General features: G+C 43.5%; 1 protein-coding gene across 5 annotated transcripts in view; it reads left to right on the forward strand.

Moving 5' to 3' along the window:
- The first annotated feature begins 5,007 nt into the window (after positions 1-5,007).
- itpr2 (inositol 1,4,5-trisphosphate receptor, type 2) overlaps positions 5,008-19,782 on the forward strand; it is a 90,033-nt gene continuing 75,258 nt past the window's right edge. For 4 of the 5 annotated variants that reach the window (XM_076265994.1, XM_076265980.1, XM_076265987.1 and 1 more), the window contains exons 1-10: positions 5,022-5,415; positions 13,405-13,475; positions 14,142-14,257; positions 14,919-15,005; positions 15,508-15,666; positions 16,834-16,932; positions 17,121-17,204; positions 17,444-17,590; positions 17,702-17,797; positions 18,687-18,731. In XM_076265994.1, coding sequence (XP_076122109.1) covers positions 5,324-5,415; positions 13,405-13,475; positions 14,142-14,257; positions 14,919-15,005; positions 15,508-15,666; positions 16,834-16,932; positions 17,121-17,204; positions 17,444-17,590; positions 17,702-17,797; positions 18,687-18,731 — 996 coding nt within the window. In that variant the 5' untranslated portion in view covers positions 5,022-5,323. Of the gene's footprint in view, positions 5,416-13,404; positions 13,476-14,141; positions 14,258-14,918; positions 15,006-15,507; positions 15,667-16,833; positions 16,933-17,120; positions 17,205-17,443; positions 17,591-17,701; positions 17,798-18,686; positions 18,732-19,782 lie in introns of all 5 variants that reach the window. The other variant, XM_076265971.1, reaches the window with a different exon arrangement.

Below are 19,782 nucleotides of genomic sequence, written 5' to 3' on the forward strand. Positions count from 1 at the left end.
TGAAACAGAGATTGTTATTATTATTTCTTTTTAATGTTATTATTATTGTTTTATGAATAATAAATGAGACAGGTATGTTCTTCACTGAGTTACTTCAACTCTTAACAACAGTTTGTAATTGTTTGGGAACTGAGGACAGCAGTTGCTGGTTTTGAGAATAAAATATTGTCCCATCCTTGCCCAATAAAGGATTTCAGGTACTCAACAGTCTGGGGTCTTCTTAATCATGTTTTTAAGTCCATGACGCACCCATGTGAATGGTCTGAACTGCAGACAGGCCATTTTAGCACCTGGACTCTTCTGCTGTGGAGCCATGCTGTTGTTATTTGCAGAATGCAGTTTGGGATTCCTGAAAAAGACATCTGCACTCAAAAGGTGGCAGCCTTTGTACTGTGCACTAATAATATGTTAGATGGTCCCTCTCTTCCTCAGCCTGGAGGATGCAGAGTCCATGATTTCCAAAAAGAATTTCACATTTTGATTGGTGTAACCACAGGACAGTTTCCACTTTGACTCAGTCTATCTTAAATGAGCTCTGGCCCATGAGACAGAAACATTTCTGGATCATGTCTAAGTACCGTTTCTTCTTTACAATTACAGTTCTGTTCCACATTGTGTAGGTCTGTATTTAATTATACGGAAGTATTTCCATGATCCAATAGAATATGAAATAGGCCTGTGTTCATTTTAGCCCAATTCATTTGGAAGCTTAATTGTGTCTCTAGGTGTCTGTTAGGACTGTGCTTTCGATGTCAAAATATTGATATATCATATCGCCACTTGCGCAATATATCGTATTGCCACTGCCGCCAAATATTGATAGCATTAGGCTGTGCAAAAATGTCTATACAGCAGTATTTTTTAGTATTATTTGTTTGCTGAATTATTAGTATAATGTGATCTACTGCTCAGGTCAGGGCCGGAGTGGGGCCACTTTTCAGCCCGGGAGTATCAGGCCCAAGACCGGCCTATGTTTTCCACAGTGGTGGAAATTGGATAAATGAAGCAACATTTCAGCTCTTACTATCCTGTAGTTTTTATTAGTACCATGGTTCAACAAATGTGTAAAGGTTATATAATAATTCACTTCAACTGAGAAGTTAACAAAAAATATTCCACTATTCCACAAGTTAAAGGAAACATATGTAAGATTTTGGCCAAAACTGGTACTGCAATCACTTTCAAATTACTGTAGAGCGGTGTATCCCCTCCTCCTCCCTCCTGACTCGAGGTTGCCAACCCGGATGCCAAAACACTACTGACTTTGTGCTTAGTAGATAGGTAGAGGGTGGCGCATCAGGCCAAAACACAACATGACATGACAAAACACAACATCAACATCAGTTGAGGGCTGCAACTTCACTTTTTGAATGGCAATATCCTGGCCGGACTACAGTTGTCAGTGATATAAGTATTTGAAATGAACATGATTTCTTAATGTCTAGTGACATATCAGGGCCATTTTATGATTAATTGAAATACATTTCTTACATATGGTTCCTTTAACAAAAACAGAAATAAAGAAAGACAGAAAGAAAGAAAGCTTTTGAAATGTAGCCTATCCCATGCTTCCACAAAGAGGCATATTGAACTAATGTTTAGGCTACATGTTTTTTGCATGGGTAGGCTATATTGTTGTTTGGGGATTTAGCCTACTTCTTTACTACACCCTCTTCTAAGCAAACAAGGCTGTAGAGCGGTGTATCCCCTCCTCCTCCCTCCTGACTCGAGGTTGCCAACCCGGATGCCAAAACACTACTGACTTTGTGCTTAGTAGATAGGTAGAGGGTGGCGCATCAGGCCAAAACACAACATGACATGACAAAACACAACATCAACATCAGTTGAGGGCTGCAACTTCACTTTTTGAATGGCGATATCCTGGCCGGACTACAGTTGTCAGTGATATAAGTATTTGAAATGAACATGATTTCTTAATGTCTAGTGACATATCAGGGCCATTTTATGATTAATTGAAATACATTTCTTACATATGGTTCCTTTAACAAAAACAGAAATAAAGAAAGACAGAAAGAAAGAAAGCTTTTGAAATGTAGCCTATCCCATGCTTCCACAAAGAGGCATATTGAACTAATGTTTAGGCTACATGTTTTTTGCATGGGTAGGCTATATTGTTGTTTGGGGATTTAGCCTACTTCTTTACTACACCCTCTTCTAAGCAAACAAGGCATATAGGTTCATCATGTAGCATAAATATTTTGCTATGTAAATAAAAACAGAATGCAATGATTTGCAAATTATGTAAATCCAATATTTAATTGTGGATAGTGCAAAGACAACATATAATTTGCTGAAACAGAGATTGTTATTATTATTTCTTTTTAATGTTATTATTATTGTTTTATGAATAATAAATGAGACAGGTATGTTCTTCACTGAGTTACTTCAACTCTTAACAACAGTCTGTAATTGTTTGGGAACTGAGGACAGCAGTTGCTGGTTTTGAGAATAAAATATTGTCCCATTCTTGCCCTCTTCTAAGCAAACAAGGCATATAGGTTCATCATGTAGCATAAATATTTTGCTCTTTCACTAATTTCGGGCTCATCATTTTCAGTGGTCGACTGGTTGATCTGCTACTCAGAGGCTACAATTTTTACCGCATAGGCCTACACAGATCAAACTTCAGTTTTGTTATTAATATTTGCATACTGCAAAGTCTATGAATCGGATACAAAAGGCTAATATTTTAAGAAATGTAATATGTTGCTTGCAAATAGCTTGACAACGCTACAAACGTCCAATATTAGCCCAATAACTGCTAATAATCATTGCCTATAGGCTATCTCTCTTTACCAGTTGCCACTTTTGTCTGTAGGCCTAATCTAGAAGCTTTAGCAACGTCTACCTGGCCGTTTCAGTCCCTCCTGGCCTCTTTCTACCATCCATCCTTCCTGACGCTATGGCTACTGTAGGGCAGGCCCGGCTATCCGTATCTGAGAAAAGTTTTTGGAAAAGACGGGCTATATGGACCCAACCAACTCTTTTTGTGAGAACTCCCTCACACGGTAGGCTACAACCCATGCAGAGGCAACGGTGCCATGCAATGAATGCGGAACGTGTAGCCTACTTTTTGAGAAGTTAGACTAACGTGACAAATGTCAATATTTTTTTCCTCGACCGGCCCAAAAGTGAAGCGGCCCACCGGGAATTCTCCCGATTACCCACCCCGGGCCTGGCTCAGGTAGTGCATAACAAATTGTGTTTCCAGCTCTATTTTTACATTTTCGGTAAAAAAAAGTTTTGCAATATATCGCAATATGTATCATATCACAATATAGGCCTACTGTGGTAAATGTAAATCAGGTTTCTCGGCCAAGTACTTGCGTATACAAGGAATTTGGTCTCTGCATTTATCACACAGTGAACACACAGTGAGGTGAAGCACACACTAACCCGGAGCAGTGAGCTGCCTTGCTACAGCTGCTCTCGGGGAGCAGTGAGGGGTTAGGTGCCTTGCTCAAGGGCACTTCAGCCGTTCCTACTGGTCGGGGATCGAACCGGCAACCCTCCGGTTACAAGCCCTAATCCCTATGGACAATTCATTCCCTACACTGGACTATTTGAACTTTCTGACACTAAATAGGATTCATGCATTATCATACTGGATATGTAACCATCCTACCTCTTTGTAAGATATACCTCAGGTGGCTTTAAAACACAATGTTCTATTCTTTAAACTAACCTTTCATTTATCACGTATAGACCTTGCTGCCCTGTAACTAACCTTAGGCAGATGGGTCAGGCCCTTGAGTCGTGGATCTGCTCGAGGTTTCTTCCTATGTATCTCCAATTCTAGGGAGTTTTTCCTCGCCCCTGTTACTCATGTGCTCTCTTTGAATGTTTTAACACTCTGTAAAGCGCCATGAGTCATGTGTAATGTTTTGGTTCTCTATAAGTGAAATAAAATTGAATTGAAATTGAAGCCCGAACCATAGGCCACGACTGCCCCATACACATCTCTTTACTATGTCACAACACACAGGTTATGGCATAAAGGCAGCCCAAGGCCCATATACAGTAGGTCAGACTGGCATCTCAAAATATTTTTTTGGCCAAATGATCTCCAAGAATCTTAGAAACTTCACAGTCAGACAGCAGCTCTTCACTCTGAATGGATCCCACACATCTAGCAGTCAACTGCCACCCCCTTGTGGCAATAACTTTTATTTCTTCATACATTAAATGGGTGAAATTATCTCCATTTATAAGAGTACAATCATATACTTTAAAACGTGTGTGAGGGCCAATTAAACATGTTTGTTCAGTCAGGATTGTAATATAATTTTTGAATCCCTGGTATAATTTTATGATGAAGAATTTTTAAAGGAACAGCTATCCCTTTAATATAATATTAACTTTGATATTCTGCTAACTTTCATACATTTGATCCCCCAAGACCAATAATCAGTGTTTGCATTCTGACTGTCAACAGTCCTTAGTTGTTGTGAAATCACTGTAAACAACAGCCTCTTTAACAAAATAATGAAATCCATGGGAATCATATGAGAGAGGCTCATCAACAGTTCTAGAGGACATTTCATATAAATGCCATAGGCTTTCTCATCATGGCAATGAACTGCCCTGTTCTTGACAACATTTCTTACTGTGTCCAATCCATTCCACAACATGGAGAGTAGGCTACAAAGCTGACTAAACCTAACCACATTATACAGAGGGACCCATCAACTGCACTACATCAAAACATGGACATTCAAACACACACACACACAAACACACACACGCACGCACGCACGCACACACACATGACACCCACGGCAGATATGCAGGTGAAATAGTATTAGCCCTACCCAGCTAAGAACTCTCAATGTCAGCAAAATGTGAGACTGGGCAAAGTGGAGGCTGTTAAAGTTCCACTGACACTTGCATGCCACAGCAGAGAAGCGTGACTTCCTTCATCTCGCTGGATAGGCTCGGCAGTTCTATGCGAGACAGTCTCCTCCCCCATTAGTGGATGAGAAAAAGAGAAAAGTGCTTGTTTGTCTCACAGGAAGAAGTTGAAAACATGAGCCAAACCGACAGATAGCAAGTAGACACAAGCGCCATTTAGGTGGTAGGTAGACATTCTCTGGTTTGCCTCGTTTTCAAAGTTCAGCATAAAATGCTGTTGATCTTTTGCGCTCGAGGTTGACATTTTTGGAGATATGAGCATAGAACTGAGGATATCTGTGACTCAGTATCAGTAAATTTGATCTCACATTAGGCAAACCAGCAGCATACGGGAAAATCACTGCATGTCTTTAACTTGGATTCCAGGAATTACCACTGAAGTTGGAGAAACATGTCAGACCACAGGTCCAGCTTTCTTCACATTGGAGACATAGTTTCCCTCTACGCGGAAGGCACTGTCAATGGCTTTATCAGCACGTTGGGGTACGTTACATCCCATTGAACTTTTGCGACTGTGCTCAAGCTTTTTGCGACTTGTGTTTCAGCATAGTTTTATTATGCGGGAAAAGCTAGATATTCAAAGGGTAGTAATTTGAAGTAACATAAGAACTGATAGTTTTGGCACTTCCATAGTCACGGAGGCGTCTTCAATTTAGCCTACTGACTGAATGAGGAAGTGATATGGGGCTGGAGTGATAGGCCTTGATGACCGTAGTAAAGGAAACACGGTCGCGCAGTCATGCAAATAATTGAGAAGGAATGCAAAGCTAAACTAACTGGAGACGTAAACGTTACTTTCGTCGAAGTTGTAGGTTACTATTCAGGTCAATATTAGTCCCATAAGTCTGCCAAGGTCTCCACTGTGAATTTGACTGAGATTAGGCTACGTGGTAGCTGTAACCTGGGTCGTCACAGCCCCATACTTAACAGGATAATTCAAACCGAAATTAATGCCTAAGAGGACGCGGAGCTTCGATCAAAACAATTAAATACATTACCTCAAAGGTTTAAATTTAGACTAGAGTTGGATTGTCTCTTCAAGCCACAATTGGCTCAGCTCCCAGCATTACACATGGCGCTGAGGAGCTACAGCAATGCACTCACCGTAAATTCCTGATGGGACCTCTCTTTTGATGTGACATTTTCAGTCACCAAAATGTCAAACCATGTCACCGGTTTACTGTAAAATAACAGCCAACTGAAAACACATTGATAGCCTAGCCTACATTTTTGCTTTGCGTGACCCCATATTTGGAGACATTAGAACTATTCCTACATGAAACTGCATGAATTCATGGAAGAATAGAGCTGTCAAAACACACCGAATTAACTACGTTTCGTTTACTTAATTGTCCCCAGAGCTAGTCCACCGGCATGCGTGTAAATTGTAAGTGCATGCCGTTTTCTATCAGACTCTACTCAGGCTCTGTGTGAGAGAGGGGATACTTGTGCACACCACAATGCATGCCCTTTGGCCTGCAGAAGGCTGTGGGGGTGTGAAGAGGAGACCAAGCAGGTCTGGTCAGTGGAATGAGTGTCACACCCACGTCTTGGGGTATGGAGGTATGAGAAGGGCCGGAGGGAAGGGTGGTGCTGGAGCATGTATTTCCATGGTACCTCACTGCAGCCCTCCTAGGCCCTGCCCTACAGCCATGTGTATCCTAGAGCAGCGCAAAATGAGAGAAATACATTTTCATGCATTTTGATATTGTAACCTCATCTTTCATCTAAGAGGACACTGATGAGGTGATTCTATAGTTGTCTGCAGAATGCGGTTCAAACTTGTCATCGTAGACTACCACCAGTGGTGACTGAACACTCTTGAAGATTGACATATTGCTTGAAGACAGACATGGGCAACTTGGCCTCATATATCTTAGCCATAAAAGAAAATCTTCATGCCAATATTTCCAATTTGCACCTTTTAATCTCATTAGTTCTTTCACACAAACTTACGTCACAGACCACTTGGAGGTGCAAACAATATTGGATTTTTAGTTAACTTCGAAACAGGCACTTTACTTTGGATAGACAATAGAAATACATCATAGGAGTGATTAACGTTAAACAATCTAGACTGGAGTAACTCAACATTTGACACCTCCTATATGTTCTAAAGATGTCAAATGCCCTTTATAGTTACCAAATTGGTAGCCAAGGAGCCATAAGTGAACATGCATGAATAGCTATAAAAACTGTGCTTTCATTATACAACTAAACACGACAAAATACCTTTATAAGCCTTGAGCCAGCACCTTACTATGTGATCTCAATGGCGATGCAGCGTTTGTTTGCACCTCCAACAGCATGGCGTACCTGGTTACCTCTTAAAACACCTTCAAACGCCCACAAATACCCATATGTTTGTGTGAAAGAATTGAATTCCTTAGAAATATGAAATGTCAGGTGTTCTTATAGCATATGAGCAAGCTCAAAAGTAGCAGTTACAAGTTAGTTAACCTGGGTCAGTTACTATAGTCAGCCAAATTGCATGATGTATAGAATGTGAATACAGGCCTTCAGTCTTCCAGACTTTATGTATCTTTGTCATGTCCACAGGGATACCCTCTGGCGTAGGTATGTTCATTCACATGGGCACATTCTGTCCCAAAATCTGGTTTTCCTCTCAACAATCCACTCTAGGGTTGTCCATGTAATCCAGTAGACCATAAAAGAAATGTTATTTGCCTTTCCAAAGCAACTCTTGTGGACAAACAAGAAAAAGTTCTTAACCCCAAAACAATGAGTTCACAACAGAAACGGCCCTATATAATATCTTATGTCAAATGATTAATAGGTACATCACCTTACATTATTATGTCAGAATTGAACAGACCTGTATTTGCTCTCCTGTAAAAGGAAAAACAAGCACCAGTATGAAATTAAAAGATACACATCTCACAGTAGGAACCCAATGCAACATTTTTTTCAGTTCTTTGTAAGTCCAATTACTTTTGAAGGCAGACTCAGTCCTCTGGCATGAAGAATACCAGTGATACCAGTTCTGCACACATTTCTAAAACATGTTGTTTACATTTGCTCTTTCCTGGAGGGGTTGTGTTGCTCTGCCTTTCTTTTTAAAATCTGCAAAGGTTTTCAATGTGTTCTTGACAAGGTCGTGGTATTCAGGCTTCTGTTCTTTATAACTCTTGTTTTATTTCAGTAGTGGACTTTGGATCATCATTATCAGGCTGGAATATTCCTCGTGCCAAACGTGTAGAAACTGAGGTCATCTTATTGGCCAGTATTCCACAGCAGGCATTTATCATGCCACTTAGTTGTCATCATCTCCCCAACACCTTTTGTGCAGCCATCTCCCCAACACCTTTTATGCAGCCCCGCACCATCACACCTTGGTGCTTCACTGCCGGAACTGTACATTTAGATCTCCTGGCCAACTGTGCTGGACCCCATTTGACTTGCCCCATCTGAACAATTAATCTTTGTCTCATCTGACCAAAGAATGGGCTTGCCATCAGGCTTCTTTTCCTCTTCTTTAGCGAAGTTTAATATTGCATTTTTGTCCGAAGAGCAAGTTAGGTAGACTGGGTAAACCCAGCCTGATCTGCCGGCAATTTGATTTTGCCCTGCAGCTCATGTTAAGGCAGTGCAATTAATCACATTAATTGATTAATCGTGATTATGACTTCCAACGATTATGAAAACAACATAATTGAAATATAATGATTATTTTGCTACATTCAGTTTCAGAACAATGCTCTCCTTTTGCCTTGAGTTGTGTGCATTATCCCTATGCATGTATTTTTTTCTGCTGGATTATATTTAAAATGTAATTTAAAAATGTAAAAAATTTAAGTTTTGAAAATGGATGATAGTTCCAAAATCACTGAGTAATCGTGTTTAATAACCATGATGTCAATATTGAACAAAATAATCGTGTAAGGATTTTGCCATAATCGAGCAGCCCTAGCTCATGCTAAAAACCTCCACATTATCCTACTTCCGTTACAAATCTGTGGTGAACAATCAGACTGGCTTATCCACCTGGCGCACTCTGATCGTTGGTCTGATTGGTTGAAGGACTATCCAATTGCGTACAGTGTCATTTTAATTATGCCCGTTGATCACGCCTTTTGTGCAGTAGAAAATACAGAGCAGACTCCCCACACTAATGTTCCATCTTAAAAGATTGATCTTGATCTGGTGATGGCCATGCTACAAGTTAGGGCTTTTTTTGTAGGATGCTGTCCAAAGAGATTGCTATCATGCTGTGCCTGATATGATTTCCATTGATAAACTCTGTGGGTGGCAGGTCTGAAGCACTTGCCCTTCCATTTTTCAGAGATTGACTGTGGTGTCCATTTAGGGAGATCAGCGGCCACTGTGGCTCTGATTGCTTGCTCTATTACTGCTGCGACTGTGTTTCCACTGATTTTTAGTTGGCCACCTACTTTCCTGTATCCTCTATCCATCTTGGTGACATCTCACCATCATATTTTTCAATTCCTCTTTTTCATTTGGAGCATGAGGCATCCCATCCCATAGGAAAGTTCTGGTATTTTTCATAGCTACACTTTATTTTGAGGCCAGTATTTTCTACAGGTTAAAGTATTTTTTTGATAGTTAATCTAGTTATCAACTTTAAAATTATGCAATAATGAACTCTGTTTCATACTAATTCCTCTGAGAGTGAGAGGATCTCACATTGATAAAGGATGTACCGGTACAAAAATTGGTTTAGATGTGGCAGCACCTTTTCTTTGTGCTTTTCTGCACCAAGAATGTGGTCATATCCTCCATGATATAGCGGCAGATTCCTTCCCTTCATAAAAATGTGTCATCCCATGATGACACATGATGAATGATCTAGGTAATGCATGTTTCTGCACCAAACTGTGGGCTGCTCACATGTAGGATGAGAACAAGCAAGGCAGAAGGTGGAGTTCAAATCATAGACGAGGAAGAAGAGTTAATTGCTGACAATGGCAGGTTATGGTCCGCTTTTTGGGGTAGTGTTGTTTGGCTCTCAAGACCGTAAGCTGATGCCAAAGAAGATAGTGCTGAGTGTCAATTTCTCATATTGTCATTTATGTCGTTATGGCAGAAAAAAGGCAATATTGTGATGTATGTTTAAGTCGGTAGTACTCATCCCAAATCTCTACCTATAGTCCATGCATGAACGTCAATTATTTATTTTTTTGTGATGATTGTGGCCATTTTCTTGACCACTGAGATTATGAGTTTATGAGCCCTGTCTTGATTACTAGTTGTCAGACATCTTTATGTAATTATGTTTATGACTCTAGTCTAGTTCAGAAACATGGCTTTCCAACATGTGGTCTTCTGTGATGTGCTTGGCCGCTCCTCTTAACCAAAACCCTCCTTACTCACTACATTGGTTCTCTGGTTTCCCACAAATGAGTCACAGATTTGCCTGTTTGACAACATTTCATGCAGTAAAGGTAACTACAAAATAATCTGAGGAAATAAAGGAATAAGTAGTAGATTAACTTGCATGATGGTAGTTTAGGGAATAGAATCCAAAGTCACCTCAGAATTTTAGTTTGTGGTTGACATGCTGTTGTGACTCATTCATTCATTGTATCAGCTCATACACCTGACTATGTATTTAAACTGGGAGACAGCCTGTGTGTCATCATTACCTCTTTATAAGCATATCATCAGTCAGACGTAATAGAGGTGGGATTACCAATAGGCTACATTCAGTAACTGAGGTCACAAACTAAACCTCATTTAATCAAAACAGCCGCATAATGTGTCATGGTTAAAATGGTTTCTGATAACAGTTAACCTCAATCACAGCATTATGCACCTACTTGACCTGTAGTAGTTGTGCTGCCCCTGTCATCAAGTAATGGTGCTATAATTAGCTTGCCTGCATCCTGCACAGCTCATTTAGTGCATGCGTGCGTGTGGGTGGTTCATGTTGATAAAGAAATGTCTTTAACTGTGGTTAAAGATTGGTGCGTTTTGAAGTCCTCAGTGAGCTGAAGTCCCGCCGTGCGTTCTGAAGGCCGGCCCTCTCCTTTTTCTGTCTACGTTCCTCATTCACGAGCTGAACGGGCCAGTTTGTGATGCATGCTGTTTCCTTCCTGTGCTTTCCCTCACTGCACTCGATTAGATGGCCTGCTGGCTTCTATTGTTCCTCCTTCAGATGAACATGCTGAAAATAAAGGTAATACGTGTGTATGACTGAGTGCTCATAGGGAGAGATCAACAAGTATTACCTGTGCCTGACTAGACTACCAAGGAGAGAGTAGATATTAGCCTACTGTTCATTATGGCTGAGGGACTCATCGGAATGAAGCGAGCGTGAGGGCAGAGTTATGACGTGAAAAAGTCCAAAAGTTTGAAACAGCAAGCTCATGTCCTCAACACCACCACATAAGCTGTAGGACTGGTGTGTGTGTGTGTGTGTGTGTGTGTAGGCCTACTAACTGATGATAACACAATCAACTCTGATAGGCTGTGTGTGAAAAACGCATTGCCACAGTTATGGGTCAAGGTCATGGGACTGCTTTGAGAATTGAAAGCTGGTAAACTTTATGAAGACTATTTGGGAACATGGCTAAAATCAGCACCAACAACTTACCTATTTCTGTATAGCTAGAGGAAGCTGCTGTATACTTTTCCCAACATTTGTATTTTATTTTCAATTCATATGCGAAAGTCTTATTAGCTGCCTCCTCCTTCAATTCTATTCTCCAGACTCGTGTCTGAAGAGTCGTTAGTCTATTAGCCTTGTGTGAGGCCCCAAGGGTTATCACTGTGCTGTGTTGTTGCTTACATCGGTGTTAGGATTTGGCCACACAGCTGACCATCCCCCTGTGTCGTCTGAGCCTTACCTCACTCTGGCCTCTGGGCCTCTGCTTCGCCAGCTCCTACGCGTCTTGTGCTGCTACCTGTGGTCAGCTGACTCGGGACATGTTGTGTTATCTCATAGAGGGAAGGAAGTGAGCTCTGTAAAAACCCAACTGATACAACTTGAGAAAGGAGGGTGTTCTGGACAAACACAACAGTGACTAGTGAATGTAAGTAGTTGTAAGTCCAACAGGAGAGCAAATCAAACTGTATTACATGATCTGAAGAGCTTTTGTGTGCTAGGGTATATTCACTCCATCCACAAAGGGATCAATGGCCACCCTGCGGCTTGCATTCAAACACATGACCATGGTGTGAGAATGCAACACAAACTGCTCTTCAGTACAAAACGGATGCTGTGAACTCAATGAGGCCTGTAAAGATACATTACACTTGACACACGTGGTTGTCCCGCCTCACAGAGTTTCAGTATTAGTGGTGGTGGAGTGGTGGGTTGGGAATCCACACTAACAATGGAAATAATCGCTGAACAGCGGGCCAAATAGCTTTGCATTGCTTTGCAAAAGATGCATGTGTCAGATCAGATGTATGCGTCATAGATGATTATGTGGTTTCCTTGTTTCCATCATGGTGTGATTTACCTTTATGTTCCTTGCTCTGTATTGCCCGTTGCACACTAAAACACTTCAATTAGTCCAGTGGAGACTGTAAGAAAGTAGTCACTGTGTATCAACAGGCAGGGGATTAGCCATGACAGTTTGGTGCCCGTGGCCCAGGCTTAAATATAGCTGTCGCCGGGGGAGAGTGGGCGGCCGGGGGCAGTTAGGCTGTTGCCGGTGCAGCCTTGTTATCTGGGCTCCCCAGCGGCCGGCTGCTCTTCCTGTGGCGTCGGCCTCGGGGGCCCGCTGCTCAGCTCTGCTCCGGGCCGCAGCGTAATCAGCCCTGACAGCTCGGCCCGGTGCAGGGACACCTCGTCACGGCCGCCTGCTTTATTTATACGTGTGTGGGCTCACAAACAAGGTGCCGGGAAGCCTTGAGAGACAGCAACCTTGGGCTCACCCACTACAACCCCCCCCCCCCCAGCTGTGTTTTTCCTTCAGTCCTTCACTATTTTTTATATATATATTTTTAGAAATAAACTCCCCTGCAGTCGTAAGGCATGATGTTCTCCTGATTCTGTCACCCTGTTTGTAATTGAGTCCTAATCAGTGCAGCCGATCCTCCCTGAGACGTCCAGATGAACAGCATGGTCTGCCATGCTCCGCCAGGTGGATGTAGACCCTCCCTCACACACACCAGGCTCTGGGGGCCTGAGGTGGGGAGCCAGATAGGGGGGACCAGTGCGGATGTTCTCCCACACAGCCCGAGCTGTAGATGTTGTGAGCCATTTGAGGGATGGAGGATTATGCCCTGCACTTTGTAGGTTGTGCAATGAGGGGTTAAGCCTGATGGTATCATGAAGGTCTTGGTGGAAAAATGATTATTTGGAATTAATTTTTTTATCTTGAACACAAAATTTGTTCCAAATGCTTTTTCACTTCCTCCCTGCGGCTGAGTAAACAAAGAGGTGTGAGTGGTAACAGTTGTGGCGGTTGACTTTGACTTTGGCTGTGCCCATGACACATTTTCTCTCTCTCTTTCTCTCTCTCTCTCTCTCTCTCGGGGCAGGTTGGTGGATGACCGGTGTGTGGTCCAGCCAGATGCAGGGGACCTGGCCAATCCCCCTAAAAAGTTCAGAGGTGAGCACTGTGTTTGCACCCCTGTTAAATCGTGTGGGTGTAAATCATGTTTTCGGATTCATAACTGACACACAGACATACTTAGACACCTGTACACTCTCACTCACTCACTCACTCACTCACTTACTCACTTTCTCTCTCTCTCTCTCTCCCTCTCTCTCTCTCTCTCTTTCACACACACACACACACACACACACACACACACACACACACAGACACAGTCTATGACACATGCATACGTAGACTCTCTCTCACTCTCACTCTATCACACTCATGCTGATGCTATGCTGTTGAGGCCATGTTGCCCATTAGGTCAACATCTTGTTTTGGCTTTCCAGACCTCAGGATGGGCTGGACAGCCTTGCTGTCATCACAGAGATTGCATAACATGTCTAACAGTGGACCGCAATCCACAATGAGGTCACCACCAGTAACCTACTGCATGGGCCTCTCTTAAACATGTGCTGCAATGCACACCATAGTGGTTGCAAAGGACCTTTTGATTTATACATAAGTGTGCTAGAATGATCCAGAAGGCACATTTATCACTTTTGGTGTTTACAATAAGACTGACCCCTCCCTCTCTCCTTCTCTCCCTCTCTCCCTTTCTCCCTTCCTCCCTCCCTCTCTCCCTTTCTCCCTCCCTCGCTCTATCCCTATCTGCAGATTGCCTGTTTAAGGTGTGCCCCATGAACAGGTACTCAGCCCAGAAGCAGTTCCAGAAGGCCAAGACAGGCAAACAAAGCAACAACACGCAAGGAGATCTGTTTAAGAAACTGCAGGTAAACAAGGCAGCAACACGCAGTAAGATCTGTTCAAAAAACTCCAGATAAACAAGGCAACAACATGCAGGGAGATCTGTTCAAGAAACTGCAGGTAAACAAGGCAACAACATGCAGAGTGATCTGTTTAAGAAACTGCAGGTAAACAAGGCAACAAGACGCAGGGACGTCTGTTTAAGAAACTGCAGGTAAACAAGGCAACAAGACGCAGGGACGTCTGTTTAAGAAACTGCAGGTAAACAAGGCAACAAGACGCAGGGACGTCTGTTTAAGAAACTGCAGGTAAACAAGGCAACAAGACGCAGGGACGTCTGTTTAAGAAACTGCAGGTAATGGCTGCCGTGGCTCTGTAAACGCGCCGGCAGGCTCTTTGCAGCAGAGGTGAAGCACAGCACCTACATTTCTATGAGTATAGTGAGTGTGGCCAGTTATATAACAGTTCCTGGGATTCTCAAGGAGAGGTGGAGCACTTGGACAGGCTACTTTTCTGCTGGCAGAGGCGTGTGCATTTCCAGGGAAAAGATGAATAGATAGATAGATAGATACTTTATTGATCCCCAAGGGAAATAGAGCGTTCTGAGATATGTACAGCTACCAAGAGGCCAGAGAGAACTGTCTGTTCTCATCACTCCTCCCTTCTCTCCTCCCCTCTTTCTCTCAGAATGCTTCGGAACTGGAGAAGAAACAGAACGAGACGGAGAACAAGAAGCTCCTCGGAGAGGTTGTTAAGTACAGCAGTGTCATCCAGGTACAGCCTGTCTCCACCCCCCTCTTTTATCAAAACACGTTGAGTGCTGTGTTTGTTTTTGGGCCGTAACTAGGACTGTGGCCAGACTGCTTTTCACATTTTCACTGGGTGCCAGTAGCCAGGAAGGTGTTCAGTTGTTTGAGGTGACCCCCCCCCCCCCCCCTCAAGTGTCCCATTGAGTCGTGTGACTCTCCATAATAGCCATGGTTTCTGGATTGTTCCGGAAGCTATTTGGATTCAAAGTAGTTCCCCCTCATTGATAGTCATGCCACATTTGCCTCAGCCTTACCGTACATTTAAACAGTAGGGTTCTGTGTACTGGGTGGTGTAACATGCACTTAGAGATATTGCAAAAAAAATCTTCTGTGGTTTCCTCTATCCATTTGTGATATTGAGCATTGTGTTCTAAAAAAAAATGAACTAAGAGAGGTGACAGCTCTCTCCAGTCACATTGTATTGAGCCATCCATCTAACCATTTATTATGTTTGTCTAAAACTGTAGCTGCTGCACATCAAGAGCAATAAGTACCTGACGGTGAACAAGCGTTTGCCAGCGCTCCTGGAGAAGAATGCCATGCGTGTGTCGCTGGATAACGCCGGCAATGAGGGCTCCTGGTTCTACATCCAGCCCTTCTGGAAGCTCCGCAGTGAGGGAGATAATGTAGGTGTCCCCCTCCCCCATCACCACCAGATGGGAGTTCTTTATTCCAACAGTATGCTCTTTATCAGGCATCATGCACACAGAGCAACGACAGGCTTTTTAAAAATGAACTAAAAGGAGGGTGTTCAGAGTAGCTGTTGCTATTAACATCATTAATCTGTTGCAGATTTTACTTTATTTGAACGGAAGTTACTCAGTCTGTGTTGATGTCATTTTAAAATGGTACTTAATGTGAATGGATTCTAGAGATGTATTTTAATCTGTTCTTTTCAAATAAAAATCTAAAAGATTCCCATCATGCTATAACACATTAACTCATTTGATCTTTCCTTTCCTCTCAACTTAGAAAACCAATGGGTAAAGGTACATGATTTGATTGCTGTGCATGTGTGTGTGTGTGTGTGTGTGTGTGTGTTTGTGTGTGCGTAGTCTATTGTGTGTTTGTTAGGATAGGCCACATTAGCATGTTAGCACTGAAACTGTGACCTGCACGTTTGGATGTGAGACCTCATTTGTTGCCTGCGTTTTCACCTTGTCATCACACTTTGCCACTTTTACCTTCCTCTCCAGAGAAGAGAGTAGAGTGATACTGGGCCAGTGAGATTTTGAATTGCTCAGTTTAGAGCCCGTCATGGGTAGTTTTATCTGATAAACAGTACGCCATCAACACTGTAGAACTTGTCTGCCCCACCAGCCCCAGCACCTTATTTGTGTAAACACAGACCCATGTATTCAAACACCCTCTGTATGGAGCACTAGTCTGTGGCATTTGTCAGAGTGTGTGGTGTGCTGTTTAATGGCCATATGGAAATGCCCTCTGTAATAGACCAGCCTCCTGTGCTCTCCTTGCACTGAGCCCCCGTACTCATGACCACCCAGCTCACCCACAGGACCGCACTATGATAGCCACGCAGGACACAGACAGACAGACAGACACTTGCGTGTAGGGTCCGTGGTGTTGGAGAGCCATAAATGCATGGCGCACCAGGGCTTCTCTCATGCATGCCAAAGAGCTGCCATTTCCTGTTTTACCACCGGTTGTCTCCTGCCCACGTACTGGTCATGGAAAATTAATTGCATGTGATTCACTCTCCTCCAGAGGGCCTCACTGAACTTCTGTCCTGTTTTTACCCATCTCTTTCTCCCTCCTTTCCCGTCTGGTTGAAGGTGGTTGTTGGAGATAAGGTCGTCCTGATGCCAGTCAACGCTGGACAGCCACTCCATGCCAGTAACATTGAGCTCTTGGACAACCGCGGCTGCAAGGAGGTGAGGTATTCCGGAAGGTTCCGCAAAGCATCTATCACTCATATCCGCATTGCTCATTAAAAGTGAAATTAAAGCTTTTAGTTAACTGCCAGCTGTCAGGCTGCAGGGTGTTTTCTAAGATGAGCTTAATGCAAAAGTCAACTCATAGCTGTCTCTGTTGTTGGTTTTGTCTTTGCAATGGTGGACAGGTCAATGCCGTGAACTGCAATACGAGCTGGAAGGTCACGCTCTTCATGAAGTTCAGTGACTACAGAGATGATGTACTCAAAGGGGTCAGTGTGTGGCAGACTTCCCCTTGTCTCAGACAGAATAATACTCAACACTGGTGTTTACAGTAGTCATTGGCAATACTGCAGATCTTCCCCTTTCTCTGTCGACCTCCACATCCACATGTCTCTTACTTTCCTTCCTCTGACTTTTTCTCTCTCTCTCTCTCTTCTCTTTCTCCTCCCTCACTTCCCCTTTTGTCCCCCCTGGTCTTCCTCTTCCCCCATCTCTTCCTTTGTGGCAGGGGGATGTGGTCAGGCTCTTCCATGCTGAGCAGGAGAAGTTCCTCACATGTGACGAGTACAAGAAGCAGCAGCATGTCTTCCTCAGGACCACACTCCGTCAATCAGCAACCTCCGCCACCAGCTCCAAAGCCCTCTGGGAAATTGAGGTTTGACTACATCTTTCTTACTGGTTAGCCTAGTTTGCAGGTTGGCTGATTTTTGTTTGTGCTATGAAAGGACGTTCTACTGACCCTCTCTTGATGGGCTGTTTGTTACAGGTGGTGCACTACGACCCCTGCCGAGGAGGCGCCGGCCAGTGGAATAGCCTGTTCCGCTTCAAGCACCTGGCCACCGGCAACTACCTGGCTGCAGAGGTGCTCTGTCCTCACCCCTCTGATTCTTTCCATTCTCAACACCATCCATTCCATAGCCATCACCCACCCACTCCACCCTTGCCCTTGTGTAGCTGCACATAACTATGGGCACGTTTCCCCTGATGTGTCGCTTCCATGCGTCGGAGTCTAAACAACAGCTTGTGTGTCCCTGTGTGTACGCTGCTGCTCCTTTTTAAAATAAATTTGAATATGTGCAGCCACACTCACCGTCAAAACAAACACACTCCTGTCACATGAGCCCGAGAGATGGGGATCTTCTGCCAAAAAATAGAAGTACATCGGAGCAGTGCCCAGTGAACAGTTTTTTTGGTTATGTGAGAGGAGACCCACAGACGAAGAGACACACATGAGTACAATACCCTCTTTCCCCCCAACCAGGAGGTGAGGGAAATAACAACGGTGTTCATGTGTGTTCTCCGTGGCGTGCTCCCGCCTGCTGGCCTATCCCAGCATGCTCCAGTGGATGTGAGGGCGCACCGACCTCGTGAGCACACTGGTGCTGGGTGCCGTGTGAAGTTCGATGCCCAGACGCCCCCAAGTGCCTCATTACACTCTCTCTGTCAGAGCAGGAGTCAGAGCTGAGAGCACCTTTAGATCTTGAGTTTACACTTAGTGTACTGTAGATGGCACTCTCCCCACTGTTTAGACTCATCCCAAACATACTGCCAGATGTTAGCAGTGTGTTTATGAATGTGTGTGTATATGTGTGTGTGCACGGTTCTGTGTGTGTGTGTGTGTGTGTGCGGGTCTTTGTGTGTGTGTGTGTGTGTGTGTGTGTGTGTGTGTGTGTGTGTGTGTGTGTGTGTGTGTGTGTGTGTGTGTGTGTGTGTGTGTGTGTGATGTAATAAGTGCTTGGTTTGCATTTCAGGTGAATCCAGATTTTAGGGCGGACAGCATAGACCAGAAAGGAGAGGTGAGTCTGCACTGTTTAACACTGCCCAGAACTACGCGTGTGCCAACTGGTTATTTCCGCCATTATGAGCCAAGGAACCTTCTAGAATGTCTGACCCCGGGCCAAACTTCCAATGCTCAAAGTCATGATCTTTTGATATGAGACTGATCTGTGGTGATCTTGTGGTCTAAAGCTCTTGGTGAGATAACATATTTGTTAGGCTCCTTTTTTAGGTATTATGTACCACTGTTGTTATCAGATGTGCCTCTCTGAGCGTCTGTTAAGTTTCCTCCTCTGACATGTTTGATGTCTTCTGAGCCGTCAGAGCCAAACTGCTTTATCACGCTTCCACCTGGTTGCTTAGCGATGAAAGTGCTGTTTTTTTCCCTTCCTTTTTTTTTGGTTGGTTATGCCATTGCCATAGCGATGCCATGAAGCTTTTTCACACTCATACTGACGCATGTGAGTGCAAGCAGAGGGCTATTCATGACCCGACAGATGCAGTGTTATTGAAAGAATCAATGAGTTTCCATTGGGGGCCGGCACGATTATCAAATCGCTGGAGCCTTTTATGAGGTGACGGCTGATGATGGCGCGTCCATCTGTGTCTGCCGTATAAACAGTGTTTGAACAGTTTAATGATGTTCAGCCTGTCCACTGCTCATGTGTACTGTACACACTGTGTGTATTTGCCTGGTGAGAAAATTCACATGCTAACACTCCCCTCTGATACTGAAGCTCTGAGTCCGCAAGGAACTTGAGTCAGTCTTGGGTCTGTCTTGAGTCTTTCTCCCAACATATGTGGCCCCCTGCTGCCTACAGTTATGTATGCATGACTCTGGGTGCATTATGTATGCATGACTTTGCATGACAATGTCATTGTGTGTGTCTGTCTGTGTGTGTGTGTCTATGATTGTTTTTCATTTGGTAGTGCTTGTATCTTTCATATTCAAAGGAAGTCGGTTCATTACTGCTTGCTTTCCTGGCACTAAATAGGTCCCGTGTTGAAAGTGGTAAATGAGACCTTTATGAGACTGAGAATGAGACCTAAAAGTGGTGTGAACACACACTT

The sequence above is a fragment of the Alosa pseudoharengus genome, unplaced genomic scaffold (assembly GCF_046254945.1).
Source record: "Alosa pseudoharengus isolate Yale_2024_CS ecotype anadromous, Long Island Sound unplaced genomic scaffold, YU_APseudo_1.1 YU_APseudo_1.1_scf_10, whole genome shotgun sequence".
Lineage (NCBI taxonomy): Eukaryota > Metazoa > Chordata > Actinopteri > Clupeiformes > Clupeidae > Alosa > Alosa pseudoharengus.